Here is a 14,808-nt window from a genome sequence, read left to right as displayed (position 1 = left end):
TTTTTGAGATGGAGTCTAGCTCTGTTGCCCAGGTTGGAGTACAATGGTGCGATCTTGGCTCACTGCAACCCTCCACCTCTGAGGTTCGAGCGATTCTCCTGCCTCAGCCTTTCAGGTAGCTGGGATTACAGGCATGTACCACCATGCCTGGCCAATTTTTGTATTTTTAGTAGAGACAGGGTTTCACCATGTTGGTCGGGCTGGTCGCAAACTCCTGACCTCGTGATCCGCCTGCCTCGGCCTCCCAAAGTGCTGGGATTACAGGCGTGAGCCACTGTGCCCAGCCCTGGCTTCTTTCTTTAACTGTCTTTTATTATAGCTCTTAGAATGCCAGCTCATCCTAGTTTGCAGCACATCAGAAAGAAAGATAAAAATGCAAAACAAACCTTTATTTTTCCCTGTTGATTAAAAGGGGAAGGTTTGGTCTGAATCTTGGAGGTGACCACTGCTATTGGCCAGCCCAGGAGGAACAAGATTGGCCTTCCCACTGCCCAGCAGCATTCCTTTTCTCTGTGTGTCTGTATTTATGTTCATGTTTGCATGTTTGTGTGTTTCAGGATGGGGTTGGGGTGGGACATGTTGAGCCTTAGACAAATGAGTTTATGTCTGGCAAAAGGGCCAGTGGTTCAGGAACATGACAGCTTTTTGTAAGTTGCCTGTTAGACCGGGAACATCTTAGTAAATGTAAACTAATAATCCTTTTCATCGATATCCTCAAAAGCCTGAAAAGCAAGAATGAGGTCAAGTTCCCATATGTAAGATTCCTTTGTCTTCTTTTCTAACAGCTTCCCTTGCCAGACAATTCCTCTGTCGGGTGTGGCCAAGTGGGGATAAAGAGAAAAGCAGCATCTCTAATGACCAGCTCCATGCTTTGCTCTGGTGAGATGTTTGGTTTCTTCCAATGAGCCAAATAGCCATTTTCTATTTTGCTACTGTTTTTTGTCAGAGACTGGACAAATGACCTTTTTAGTGGGAATTTGAAAACAATGAAGTAGGTTAAAAATGAACACAATTTGGAACATGTGGATCTTAAGATCCTCTGGTTCTGTTTTATGCTGTCAGCTAACTGCTTATTGTTAATTCAGATCATAGAGGAATTAGAGGAATCTGCAGTTGTATTCTACTTTGTTAATCAGTGGGTCAAATATTTGACTCTCAATGCAGTATCTACCTGGAGCACACAGATAGCATTCTGAAGGCCATAGAGGAGATTGCTGGTGTTGGTGTCCCAGAACTGATCAACTCTCCTAAAGATGTGTCTTCCTCCACATTCCCTACACTGACCAGGTAAGGGAGTTCTTTCCTCCAGTTTTTTCCTTAAGATAGAATCATCATCAGGCTGGGTGCAGTGGCTCACCCCTGTAATCCCAGCACTTTGGGAGGCTGAGGCAAGTGGATTACCTTGAGGTCAGGAGTTTGAGACCCACCTGACCAACGTAGTAAAACTCCGTCCCTACTAAAAATACAAAAATTAGCTGGGCGTGGTGGCACATGCCTGTAATCCCAGCTACTTAAGAGGCTGAGGCAGGAGAACCGCTTGAACCTGGGAGGCAGAGGTTACAGTGAGCCGGGATTACGCCACTGCACTCCAGCCTGAGCAGCAAGAGCGAAACTCCATCTCAAAAAAAAAATCATAATCACACTGTCCAATGTATGTAGCTTCCACGCAACTGCTTTGCTCCTCCTCATCTAATTCTGATATAGACAGTAGATATAATCATGCATTCAATAAAGAGAGTTTGCTATGCATTCCTTTCAAGGGCTCTCAGCTAATACATTTGAGAGGACCCTGGTGGTTTTTGTTTTGTATTGTTTTGTTTTTGAGAAAACTTGCCACCCAGGCTGGAGTGCAGTGGCGCAATCTCGGTTCACTGCAACCTCTGCCTCCTGGGTTCAAGCGATTCTCCTACCCCAGCCTTTCAAGTAAGTGGGATTACAGTCACCCACCACCACACCCGGCTAATTTTTGTACTTTTAGTAGAGATTGAGTTAGGCCGGGTGCGGTGGCTCAAGCCTGTAATCCCAGCACTTTGGGAGGCCGAGACGGGCGGATCACGAGGTCAGGAGATCGAGACCGTCCTGGCTAACATGGTGAAACCCCGTCTCTACTAAAAAATACAAAAAACTAGCTGGGCGAGGTGGCGGGCGCCTGTAGTCCCAGCTACTCGGGAGGCTGAGGCAGGAGAATGGCGTAAGCCCAGGAGGCGGAGCTTGCAGTGAGCTGAGATCCGGCCACTGCACTCCAGCCTGGGCGACAGAGCCAGACTCCGTCTCAAAAAAAAAAAAAAGAAAAAGTTAATTCCATTGTTTGACAGGCACTCTTCTTGGACCTATTACTGAGTCCTTTCCACTCCCCCATCCTCTTACTAAGGACCCTAGTGAAAGGACATTTAGAGAGGTAGGGAAGGAAGATACTTTTGGTTCCTGATTCTTCCTAAGTAGTTCTAAGCAGTGCATCATGGCGTAGGCATGCATGCTTTTCTTGTCTTCTAGGCACACTTTCGTTGTTTTCTTCCGTGTGATGATGGCTGAACTAGAGAAGACAGTGAAAAAAATTGAGCCTGGCACAGCAGCAGACTCGCAGCAGGTGAGTAAGATATAGTCACTTCAAGAAGTGGACTTTGGATTACTTGGAAGTTGCTGATTCTTTTTTTTTTTTTCCTTTCCCTGAGACAGAGTCTTGCTTGCTCTGTTGCCCAGACTGGAGTGCAGTGGCATGATCTCGACTCACTGCAACCTTGCCTCCTGGGTTCAGGCAATTCTTCTGCCTCAGACTCCTGAGTAGCTGGGATTATAGGCAAGTGCCACCACACCCGGCTAATTTTTGTATTTTTTAGTAGAGACAGGGTTTCACCATGTTGGCCAGACTGGTCTCAAACTCCTAACCTCATGATCCACCCACCGCGGCCTCCCAAAGTGCTGGGATTACAGACATGCACCAGTGCGCCCATTGGAAGTTGCTGATTCTATTTCTTGGGTCCAAGTTTTCTCCTAAGCTGTTTTTTGTTTTGTTTTGTTTTGAGTTTCTGAGATTCAGGATTTTTTTCAAAGAGTTCCTAGTTTAATTTCCTTTCCCTCTAGTTAGAGATGAGGAATGGGCTCTGTTTTCCTTGGCTACTGCCCAGTTTGCCTCCTGTTAACTGACATGAGGTAAGCCAGTCTGTTTGAGATACTGTGGATCTTGGCAGCCTGCTAACCAGAACAGAGCTACACAAGTAAAGGGCTAGATTAGGGAAGCAGAGAAGCTACAGCCAATATATGTTTTTTCTCTTTCTTTTTGAGACAGGGTCTGAGTCTGACATCCAGGTTGGAGTACAGTGGTGCAAACTTGGCTCACTGCAACTTTGCCTTCTGGGCTCAGATGATCCTCCCACCTCAGCCTCCTGAATAGCTGGGACCACAAGTGCACGCCACCATGCCCGGCTAATTTTTCTATTTTTAGTAGAGGCGGGGTTTTGTCATGTTGCTCAGGCCGGTCTTGACCTCTTAGGCTCAAGCAATCTTCCCGCCTCAGCCTCCCAAAGTGCTGGGATTATAGGCATGAACCACCGCAATTGGTCTGATGGCCAGTACATGTTGCAAAGGCTTTTACTTACTTGGGAATTGCTGAAGAGGAAACTTTTTAGAATGTCTGTCTCTATGAGGTGTTCTAATGTTACCACAACATGTGCAGGCCTCAGAACCATCTTGTGGATGCACTGGTTGCTACATCTCTTGGGAAGGATAATTGGCTTAAATATCTGTATAGCTAGTAATTCAAGAACTATATCTTAGTGGGAATATACTAAGGGAAGTATTTGGCTATGACTCAAGAGGTGCCCATATATTTGGCTGCCCCAGATTCATGAAGAGAAGCTCCTCTACTGGAACATGGCTGTTCGAGACTTCAGTATCCTCATCAACTTGATAAAGGTGAGTATGGAGGCTCCTTGACCCATCTCACCAAATAACTGCAGAAACCAAGTGTCCTGGCTTCCAAAATGCACTCTCATTGCTCCTCTTCCCACTCTTCCTTGGGGTCTGCTCTCCCTGAGTCGTCTTCTTCCTTTGTCCCCATACCCATCCTGGATAACCCTTTTTCTCACTAGGCAGGGTTTTTTTTGTTTTTTTGTTTTTTTGTTTTGCCTCTTCCTTTCTTCCTTCTACTTATGCCACAGTACTATTTAATGACTCCTTCCATCTGTAATTTCTTCACTTTTTCACCTTGTCTTGGGTCCTATGTGATCTGAGCACACATTCCCTCTTCTAACCCTGAATGCCCTCGTTCTCCTTTAAACACAATGTACTCTCACCCACTCCATCGTGGTTTTGCTCAGCTTGTTCCCCCAGCCTAGAATGTCCTTGTCTCTCCTTTCCACCTCTTTCATGTCTTTTGTTTTTGTTTTTGTTTTGAGGCAGGATCTTACTCTGTTGTCCAGGCTGGAATGCAGTAGGGTGATCACAGCTCACTGCAGCCTCAATCTCCTAGACTCAAGAATCTTCCACTTAAGCCTCTGGAGTAGCTGGGACTACAGGCACATGCCACCATGCCCAGCTAATGTTTCCATTTTTTATAGAAACAGGGTCTCATTCTGTTACCCAGGCTGGCCTCGAACTCCTGGACTCAAGTGATACACTAGCCTCCGCCTCCCAAAATGCTGGGATATCAGGCATGAGCCAGCATGCCCAGCCTCATCCAGTCTTTCTTAAGTCTTCAGATCAAGGTTTTGGACCTCTAATAATGCCATCTTCTCAACACTTCCAGTTGGAATCAGTTTATTTCTCTTTGCTCTTCTCTTCCTTTTCTTGAACTCCAGTTATGATCATCACTTTATTCTGCTTTGTAATATTAATTTAAATGTTGACATTCCTCCATTTTAGAATTCTCTACAGAACCCAAGGCTGTGTTTTGCACAGTGGGAAAGAGGCTGGAGTGCTCAAAGGAGCAGATCTCAGCCTTGGTTTCTTGTCTTTCACCTCTCCAGGTATTTGACAGTCATCCTGTTCTGCATGTATGTTTGAAGGTGAGAGATTTACTGGGCCCTGTTTCATATTCTTCCTGTGGGTCACTCTAGAGAGGACCTCAGCTAAGATAAATTGCTCAGTTTCTTGCCCACAAGCCAGAGTTTCCAGAATCTGTGCCAGTTTAGGGAAGGCAATGGATACATTTTCCCACCCTAGTTGGATGATTGGAGAAGCCAGTGTTCCTATGAATTTGAAAACTTTTGGTAAGAATCTTAGTACTAGGAGGAATGGCTTCAGGGCAGTTGAGTTTAGGATCAGTAGTTACCTTCCCTGCCATTCCTTACCAGGCAAAATGGAGGAAGGAGTAGATGATTCTTCTTTAAAGTCTATGTGGTGGCCTTACAAATGTAGGATCTGATATCCTGAGAATTGCCAAACTTCTCTTTCTTGGGAATAGCCTGTATTAGCCCTAGATTTGATGGGAAGTCCAGTCGAAATGTTATGGGGAGAATGCTACTTCCCCACTCCTGAAGTTTCCTTCCAAGTGGATGGTGCCCCATTCTTGTTATCTACTGGTCACTCTTTTTTACTCCACCCTTGCGCAGTGTGGGAGCTGGGCGAGTTGGAAAGAGGAGTGATTTATCTGATTGGGAAATGTAGAAATTGGTCATATGCTTCCTCAGCTTTACCCAGTTTTTCCCTCTTGGGAGTAAGTTATCCTCAGATACAGCTCCCCTCTACTCCTCTATGCTCTCACTCCTAAGCTGAGCAAGTTCCCTGTCCATCCACTGTATCTGTGGTAGGTAAGTCTGCCTAATTCTGGGGCTTAGTTAACAGGCCTATTTGATTTTTGTGTTAAGTTACATTCTCCAAATAAACCTTTTAGACCCTTCCCAATTTGTTTTTTATATATATAAATAAGAAAATAAAACCCTTGGGCTGGATGAGGCTATTCTGCCTCAGAAAGGGGCCTTTCAGTGAGATACCTTAGCTAGAGATAACAGTGTGTATCTCTTCTTCAGTACGGACGTCTCTTTGTGGAAGCATTTCTGAAGCAATGTATGCCGCTCCTAGACTTCAGTTTTAGAAAACACCGGGTAAGAGCTAAGAGCAGAGAACAAAGATATGCACTGAAGAGTTGCTCAGAAGTTATGTCCATGGTGACTCCTGGGTGAGGCTGGGAGTGTTCTACCTGGGCTCCTCTGGTCCACTTCAGCTATAGCCAGAGATCCCCAAATAGGACTGAATATTCCAAAGTAGGCTAAACTCCTCAGACCCACTCTGGATCAAACCCACCTTTCTACTTCTTCTCCAGAGCCGACAGTGGTTTTACTTTTAGCTTGATTTTACTGTGCTACTGCACTCTCAGGTCCTCATGTATCAGTGTGTCATTTGCTTATTCCTTTATGCTTCTGTAGGTATACTCAGAAATGATTAAAAAAAAAAAAAAAGTTCCTTTGTGTCATAAAACCCTTTGTGTGGTAATGAACATTCTTGACAGTTTTTTAGCCAATGGCACCCAGGGCTAGAGTGATGAAGTAAGGATAGAATCAGATTATTTCCTATACATACTTAGCAAGTTGAACAAACCACTCACCATATTTGGTTGGTCCCTCATAGCCCTGAAAGAGAAAAGGAAGGTGGCATTTTATCCTAATGTTGCAGATGGGAAAACTGAGACATGGTAACCTATGTAAAACTAAAATGCAGGTCTTATAACTCTCAGATTTATACAAGGGACAGAAATGGGAGAGTTGAGAATAAGAGGTAGCTGCTATTCCTCCTATTTGAGAGGCAAATTAAGATGATTATCAGCATAGGCTGGAACCTGCAGAGTTTATCCTCTTTGGAGCTTTTGATTGCAAGGGTATATTGAATCTAAAATGAAATCAGGACATTTCATAGAGCATTTATACTTATTGGTTATAGGAAGATGTTCTGAGCTTACTGGAAACCTTCCAGTTGGACACAAGGCTGCTTCATCACCTGTGTGGGCATTCCAAGGTAAGAAGGGGAGCAGATCCTATCAGCAGCCTGCCTGTTGGCTTAATCTGCAGTTGCTATTGGGAGATCCATGGGCTACTGTCCTTCATTTATATCTGGGACTGTGTCTGTCCAAAGGCAGTTTATTCAGAGTAAATCCTTAGTTGCTGCTTGAGATTGGGCAGTCCTCTAGAAGGGAATCTCTGCATCTGAAATTTGATTCAAACTCCAAAGCTCTTTTTCCTCTAGAAACTTCTTGGGTGAGAGGAATAGAATGCTGGTATATGTTTACTTCTGCAAAGTCCTCTAGGCGACAGGACTGTGATGTAAGTGATGATCCTGCAAGAGACAGGAGGTAGCTGTAAAGCAGCCATCTGTAGAGGCTTTCATCTGTGCTACTTACTTTCAAGGAATGCATCTGTGTCTTATGAGAACATCTGAGCATTAAAGGATTTTTCCACTTGAAGCCTTCTTATAGTTAATGAGGTATTGTCACGTTTTGTCTGAATGAACATAGAACCCTAGAGTTCTGCAGTCACTGGCAAACCAAATGATTCTTGAGTCCAGTTTCTGTTACTTACTTCCTCTTCTGGTTCTAAATGTATAAGGTCCTGAAGAGTGAATTTTTTTTTTTTTTTTTTTTTTTTTTTTTGAGATGGAGTCTCGCTTTGTAACCCAGGCTGGAGTGCAGTGGTGCAATCTCTGCTCATTGCAAGTTCCGCTTCACGGCTGCACAGTGAATTTTTAAGGAATTCTCTTAGCTAAACAGGGCTACTCTATTGTTTAATATCAGTAAAATATATATTCAAGAATATTTTAGGTAAATTCATTGATGATCGGCCAGTAAGAGGTTATGAAGAGGAACCAGAGGTGTTAGTGGTATGTCTTCTAGGCTTTGAATTATTTAGCTGCCATTATCTTTGGATTATTCTGCCAAGCTATTCCTGTTTGATGGAACATACCGTTGGTCCATATTGGCAGGGCTTGTATTCTTATTCAGTATTCAAAGGTTTCTATAAGAAATACGAAGGCATGATGATAAACTCACAAAAGATGGATGTTATTTATCTCCATTCAGATTCACCAGGACACGAGACTCACACAACATGTGCCTCTGCTCAAAAAGACCCTGGAACTGTTAGTTTGCAGAGTCAAAGCTATGCTCACCCTCAACAATTGTAGAGAGGCTTTCTGGCTGGGCAATCTAAAAAACCGGGACTTGCAGGTAAGCCTTGGATCCTGCTAGTGATAATTCCCCAACCTTATTCTTTGTGACAGCATCACATGGCATGTAAGGCAGGTCACCTAAGCCCTGGTCTCTCAGTAAGGCTACTTTTCTCTTAAGTCTGTGACTGTTGAACTCTTAAAGTTATGGTACATTGCTCATGGGCCCTAGTCACAGGCTATACCCCTCATCTTAGGCAGCAAGGCACCAAAACATGCCATTGATATAAACAATGCCTCAGGCCGGGCGCGGTGGCTCAAGCCTGTAATCCCAGCACTTTGGGAGGCCGAGACGGGCGGATCACGAGGTCAGGAGATCGAGACCATCCTGGCTAACACGGTGAAACCCCGTCTCCACTAAAATACAAAAAACTAGCCGGGCGAGGTGGCGGCGCCTGTAGTCCCAGCTACTCAGGAGGCTGAGACAGGAGAATGGCGTGAACCCGGGAGGCGGAGCTTGCAGTGAGCTGAGATCTGGCCACTGCACTCCAGCCTGGGTGACAGAGCGAGACTCCGTCTCAAAAAAAAAAAAAAAAAAAACAATGCCTCAGACATAAAGGAGTCAGACCAGTACAAACCTCTCTCTACAGCCAGAGGGGCTCCTTTAAGTCCCACTGAGGATAGATTCATAATAACATTTTTGTATAGGGACAAACATTTCTGTTGTTTAGTTATATTTTTTCCCCTAAGCCAATCTGTCTTATTCTAGAAATTACAAATTAATCTCTAATTTTAACTAATGAGCATTTATAAGGTTTTTTAATTGTCTGATTAGCTGAAATCTTGTGTTGTTTATAATACTACTTTGGAGTTACAACATTTTTCAGATAGGATAGTATAAGCCTTTATCTTTCATGCTTAAAATATCTGAGTCTTATAGTCAGTTACATATGGAATATATAAAATAGCACCACAGAAAATTAACTTCCTTTCTTCACATCAACCTTATGAGGCAGATACTGTTGTTTCTTCGTAAAAATTGAAGCTCAAAGAAGTAAAGTAATTTACCTAATGTCATTCAACAGTAAGTGAGTGGAGCCAGGGTTTGAGTCCAAACAGTCCTAAATCCAGACTTGATGTTCTTAAACACTTCAGTGTACTGTCCTTTAGCCTCTGCATGGCCTTTCGTAGTTGGTGTAATGGTGCTTATATACTTTAAGGTATTTGGGAAATTTTAGAACCATGTTCAGCATCAACTTAGAGTCACCAATACAATCTAGCCTTTTAAAATGTAGTGTGATGCTAGCATACCAAGATGAACCTTTTGTTACATTACTTATTGTATTAGAGCCACAGACATCTCAGAAACCTGGAGTTGAGTATCCCTCCTCTAGATGCTGAATCACAAGTTGGTATCCATGTTTGACTGTGTTTTGAATGGCCAGAATATCTTCCTTTGTATTGCCTGTAAACTCAACCTTCTCCCCTATTACCCTAAATGTGATCATTATAACCCACAATTTTCTTGGTCCATTCACATTTAGGGTGAAGAGATTAAGTCCCAAAATTCCCAGGAGAGCACAGCAGATGAGAGTGAGGATGACATGTCATCCCAGACCTCCAAGAGCAAAGCCACTGAGGTATCTCTGCAAAAGGCACCAGAGTCAGGCACTGATGGTTGCATTTTGTTAATTGTTCTGAGGTGGTGGAGCAGAACTTTGCCTACTTATGTTTATTGTCAAGTACTTCTATGCCCATTTCCATTCCCTCCATAACAGCTTCTGTGCTTATATAATTTTGTGGGACCCAGAAAAAACAACCACACAATCTTAGAATCGCTACTGAGTATCTTGAGTTGTGGCATTTTTTATAGAGTTGACAATTCTCTGCATTATAGCCTCTCATTTTCCATGAATTCATATCTGAAATCATTTTAGAAGGGAGAAGTCATCAAAGTATTTTCTGAGTGTTGAAAAGAATGAGTTAAACCATTTAAACACATTTGAAACATACGAAAATAGAAATGTGAAAGCATTTGGTGAAAGCCAAAGCACAGAGTCAGAAGCTGCCACCTTAGAGAACTGAAATAAAAATAGAAGTTCTTACTCTTTTTTGTGGTACAGATGCTTTTGAGAATCTGAGGAAAGCTAAATAAAAATGTATACATGGCTGGTGCAGTGGCTCATGCTTGTAATCCTAGCACTTTGTGAGGCCAAGGTAGGAGAATTGCTTGAGCCCAGGAGCTCAAGACCAAGCTGTGCAACATAACAAGACCCTATCTCCACAAAAAAATGAAAAATAAGCCCGGGCACGGTGGCTCACACCTGTAATCCCAGCACTTTGGGAGGCCAAGGTGGGCAGGTCACAAGGTCAGGAGTTCAAGACCAGCCTGGCCAACATAGTGAAACCCCATCTCTACTAAAAATACAAAAATTAGTTGGGTGTGGTGGCACGCGCTTGTAGTCTCAGCTACTTGGGAGGCTGAGGTAGGAGAATCACTTGAACCCGGGAGGCAGAGGTTGTGGTGAGCTGAGATCACGCTACTGCATTCCAGCCTGGGCAACAGAGCGAGACTCCGTCTCAAAAAAAAAAAAAAAAAAAAGGCGTACATTTATAAAATTTTGTCACAATTCAGGTAGGTTATAGACACCAAAAAGCTCAAATGTAAGAACCCTTGCTGTGGGGCCTCTGTCTGTAATGCAATTTGAGTCTGATCCAGAAAGATCATTTAGTATGAAAAATCTGGCCTGGTAGGGTGGCTCACACCTGTAATCATGGCACTTTGTGAGGCTAAGGTGGGAGGACTGCTTAAGCCCAGAATTTCAAGTACAGCCCGAGACCCCATCTTTACAAAAAAATTTTTTTTGAGCTAGCTAGGCATGGTGATGCATGCCTGTGCTCCCCGCTACTCAGGAGGCTGAGGTGGGAGGGTTGCTCAACCTCAGGAGGTGGAGGCTTCAGTGAGCCATCATCACACTCCAGCCTGGATGACAGAGCGAGACCCTGTCTCAAAATTAAAAAGTTCTTTTATTTACATGGTCCCCAGTTTTATTTGTATCATATACCCCTTCTACCTTTTTCTCAGAGAATTTGAGGCAGACAGTATCCTATTAGTTTGGTACTTTCCCCTAAGCAAATTTCTCATACTAGAATTGTAAGCCAGACAGAACAGAATTTTGTACTGGATTCCTTTGAGATACACCAGCACAGCACTTCTTTTTTTGAGACAGAGTCTCCCTCTGTCGCCCAGGCTGAAGTGCAGTGGTACAATCTCGGCTCACTGCAGTCTGTCTCCCAGGTTCAAGCAATTCTTCTGCCTCAGCCTCCCAAGTAGCTGGGATTACAGGTGCCTGCCACCATGCCTGGCTAGTTTTTGTATGTTTAGTAGAGACAGGGTTTCACCATGTTGACCAGGCTGGTCTTGAACTCCTGACCTCAGATGATCCACCCACCTCAGCCTCCCAAAGTGTTGGGATTACAGGCATGAGCCACTGTGCACTACCATATCACCACTTGTAATAAATATTTCACTCTATATTGAATGCCCTCTTTGTTCCTATGTCATATACATGAAGTAGAGCTGGAGGACCATGGCTTGTTTAAAATTATGCAAATTGGGCTGGGTGCGATGGCTCAGGCCTGTAATCTCAGCCCTTTGGGAGGCTGAGGCAGGCAGATCACCTGAGGTCAGGAGTTTGAGACCAGCCTAGCCAACGTGGCATAAACCCCGTGTCTACCAAAATACAAAAATCAGCCGGGCGTGGTGGTGCATGCCTGTAATCCCAGCTACTTGGGAGGCTGAGGCAGGGGAATCGCTTGAACCTGGGAGGTGGAGGTTGCAGTGAGCTGCGATCACGCCACTGCATTCCAGCCTGGCAACAGAGCAAGACTCCTTAAAATAAATAAATAAATAAAGTTTTAACAGTGACAATAGTACAGTTGTGTATCCTCTAGGAACTGTATTCCAGAGGTCACCCAGAGCAGTAACCTAAAATACTTATTTATTCTTTGCCCCTTAGGATGGTGAAGACGACGAAGTAAGTGCTGGAGAAAAGGAGCAAGACAGTGATGAGAGTTATGATGACTCTGATTAGACCCCAGACAGATTGTTGCCTGCTTCTGTGTCTCTGCCAGCCTCTGATCATTTTGTGTTTAGAGTTTGAAATCTGCTGTTTACCTTTCTTACTGGAAGGATCCTTTTTTTGTTCCTCTTTTTTTTTTTTTTCCTAAGACGGAGTCTCGCTGTGTTACCCAGGCTGGAGTGCAGTGGCGTAATCTCTGCTCACTGCAACCTCCACCTCCTAGGTTTAAGCGATTCTCCTGCCTCAGCCTCCTGAGTAGCTGGGACTACAGGAACACGCCACCATGCCCGGCTAATTTTTGTATTTTTAGTAGACACAGGGTTTCACCATGTTGGCCAGATGGTCTCAATCTCCTGAACTCATGATCCACCTGCCTCAGCCTCCCAAAGTGCTGGGATTACAGGAATGAGCCACCACACCCGGCCGTCTTTTGTTCTTAAAGCGGGGGCTTTATTAACTTGTGGACATCATGGATTGTCTAACATCATCACAGTCCCTAGCTCAGGATTCTAATGTAGCATTATTTATTGGTTTGGATAAACCCAGCTGTGCTACACTGCAGAGTAAAATCTCCGAGTCATGATTCTGGACTTTGGGAGCTAGTTTTGAAACTCTGATTTATTCTAGAACTTAGGCTTGTACCAATTTTACAAATAAATTCTGTTCTAAGATCTGCCTCAGCTGCCTCATGTATCTTTCTGAGTTTGCTTCATTATTCAAGGATTAGGTGGAATTGAATTGAGATTTGTGCAGAGAAATTATGGAGACTGGTGCTAACATAGTTCTGCCAATTAAAATCATGTCTCCTGGCCGGATGCAGTGGCTCATGCCTGTATTCCCAGCACTTTGGGAGGCCGAGGCGGGCGGATCACTAGGTCAGGAGATTGAGACCATCCTGGCTAACATGGTGAAACCCCATCTCTACTAAAAATACAAAAAATTAGTCGGGTGTGGTGGCGGGCGCCTGTAGTCCCAGCTACTTGGGAGGCTGAGGCAGGAGAATGGCATGAACCCGAGAGGCAGAACTTGCAGTGAGCCGAGATCGCACCACTGCACTCCAGCCTGGGAGACAGAGTGAGACTCCATCTCAAAAAAAAAAAAAAAAATCATGTCTCCTATTGTAAGAACCAATTTCATTTGAAATGAGATATATCTGGTCTTTCTGGAGGATTGACTTGATTTTGATCTTCCTTCCCTTTTTTTTTTTTTTGAAACGGAATCTCACTCTGTCACCCAGGCAGGAGTGCAGTGGCATGATCTCAGCTCACTGCAACCTCCGCCTCCCAGGTTCAAGCGATTCTCCTGTCTCAGCCTCCTGCATAGATGGGACTGCAGGTGCGCACCACCACGCCTGGTTAATCTTTTTATTTTTTTAGTAGAGACAGGGTTTCACCATATTGGCCAGACTGGTCTTGAACTCCTGACCTCATGATCCACCCGCCTTGGCCTCCCAAAGTGGTGTGATTATAGGCGTGAGTCACCATGCCCGGTCAACTTAAACTTCTTGTCAATGCCCAAAGAAAGTCAAAAGGAATGTTTTGGCTGCTTTTTAAATTTTTTTTGATTGGTGTGATAGTATAAGACCAAAATAAAGGCTGGGCGCATGGCTCACACGTGTAATCCTAGCATTTTGGGAGGCTGAAGAGGGTAGATCACGAGGTCAGGAGATCGAGACCATCCTGGCTAACACAGTGAAACCCCGTCTCTACTAAAAAATACAAAAAATTAGCCGGGCGTGGTGGTGGGCACCTTTAGTCCCAGCTACTCAGGAGGCTAAGTCAGGAGAATCGCTTGAACCTGGGAGGTGGAGCTTGCAGTGAGCCGACATCGTGCCACTGCACTGCAGCCTGGGCAACACAGCAAGACTCTGTCTCAAAAAAAAAAAAAGACCAAAATAAAATAAAAAAGCAGCATCAAACTCGTGTTAACTTTGTATATATAATGTTTATTTCCATATTCTGAGTTACACCTAACCTAGTTATAAGAATGCTACAAAGGCCAGGTACGGTGGTTCACGCCTGTAATCCCAACACTTTTGGAGGCTGAGGCCAGGGGATTGCTTGAGCCCAGGAGTTTGAGACCAGCTTGGGCAACATGGCGAAACTCCATCTCTACTAAAAAAAAAAAAAAATACAAAAATTAGTGGCCGTACGCGGTGACTCATGCCTGTAATCCCAGCACTTTGGGAGGCCAAAGTGGGCGGATCACCTGAGGTCAGGAGTTCAAGACCAGCCTGACCAGCCTGGAGAAACCCCGTCTCTACTAAAAATACAAGAGTAGTTGGACATGATGGCACATGCCTGTAATCCCAGCTACTAGGGAGGCTGAGGCAGGAGAATCGCTTGAACCTGGGAGGCAGAGGTTGCGGTGAGCCGAGATCGTGCCATTGCACTCCAGCCTGGGCAACAAGAGCAAAACTCCATCTCAAAAAAAAAAAAAAAAAGCCAGATATGGTGGCCCGCACCTGTAGTCCCAGCTACTGAGGAGGCTGAGGCAGGAGGATCCCTTGAGGCTGGGAGTTTGAGGCTGCAGTGAGCCAAGACCATGCTATTGTAGTCCAGCTGGGATGACAGAAAAAAACAAAAAAATGCTACAAAATTACTTGTAGTTTATTAGAAATAGAACATTAGGAGTG

At 44.3% G+C, this 14,808-nt stretch overlaps 1 protein-coding gene across 1 annotated transcript in view; it reads left to right on the top strand.

Annotated features, from left to right (window-relative positions):
- The window catches only part of FANCD2 (FA complementation group D2), a 97,140-nt gene extending 84,931 nt beyond the window's left edge, over nt 1-12,209 (top strand). The window contains 10 exon segments of the mRNA XM_017847452.1: nt 786-879; nt 1,165-1,287; nt 2,494-2,587; nt 3,841-3,912; nt 4,965-5,003; nt 5,967-6,041; nt 6,874-6,948; nt 8,006-8,152; nt 9,636-9,731; nt 12,111-12,209. Coding sequence (XP_017702941.1) covers nt 786-879; nt 1,165-1,287; nt 2,494-2,587; nt 3,841-3,912; nt 4,965-5,003; nt 5,967-6,041; nt 6,874-6,948; nt 8,006-8,152; nt 9,636-9,731; nt 12,111-12,185 — 890 coding nt within the window. The 3' untranslated portion in view covers nt 12,186-12,209.
- The last annotated feature ends 2,599 nt before the right edge of the window (nt 12,210-14,808 follow it).

The sequence above is a fragment of the Rhinopithecus bieti genome, unplaced genomic scaffold, assembly GCF_001698545.2.
Source record: "Rhinopithecus bieti isolate Rb0 unplaced genomic scaffold, ASM169854v2 scaffold_29378, whole genome shotgun sequence".
Lineage (NCBI taxonomy): Eukaryota > Metazoa > Chordata > Mammalia > Primates > Cercopithecidae > Rhinopithecus > Rhinopithecus bieti.
The sequence above is the reverse complement of the archived record's forward strand: the minus strand, read 5'-3'. Positions and strand labels throughout refer to the sequence as shown.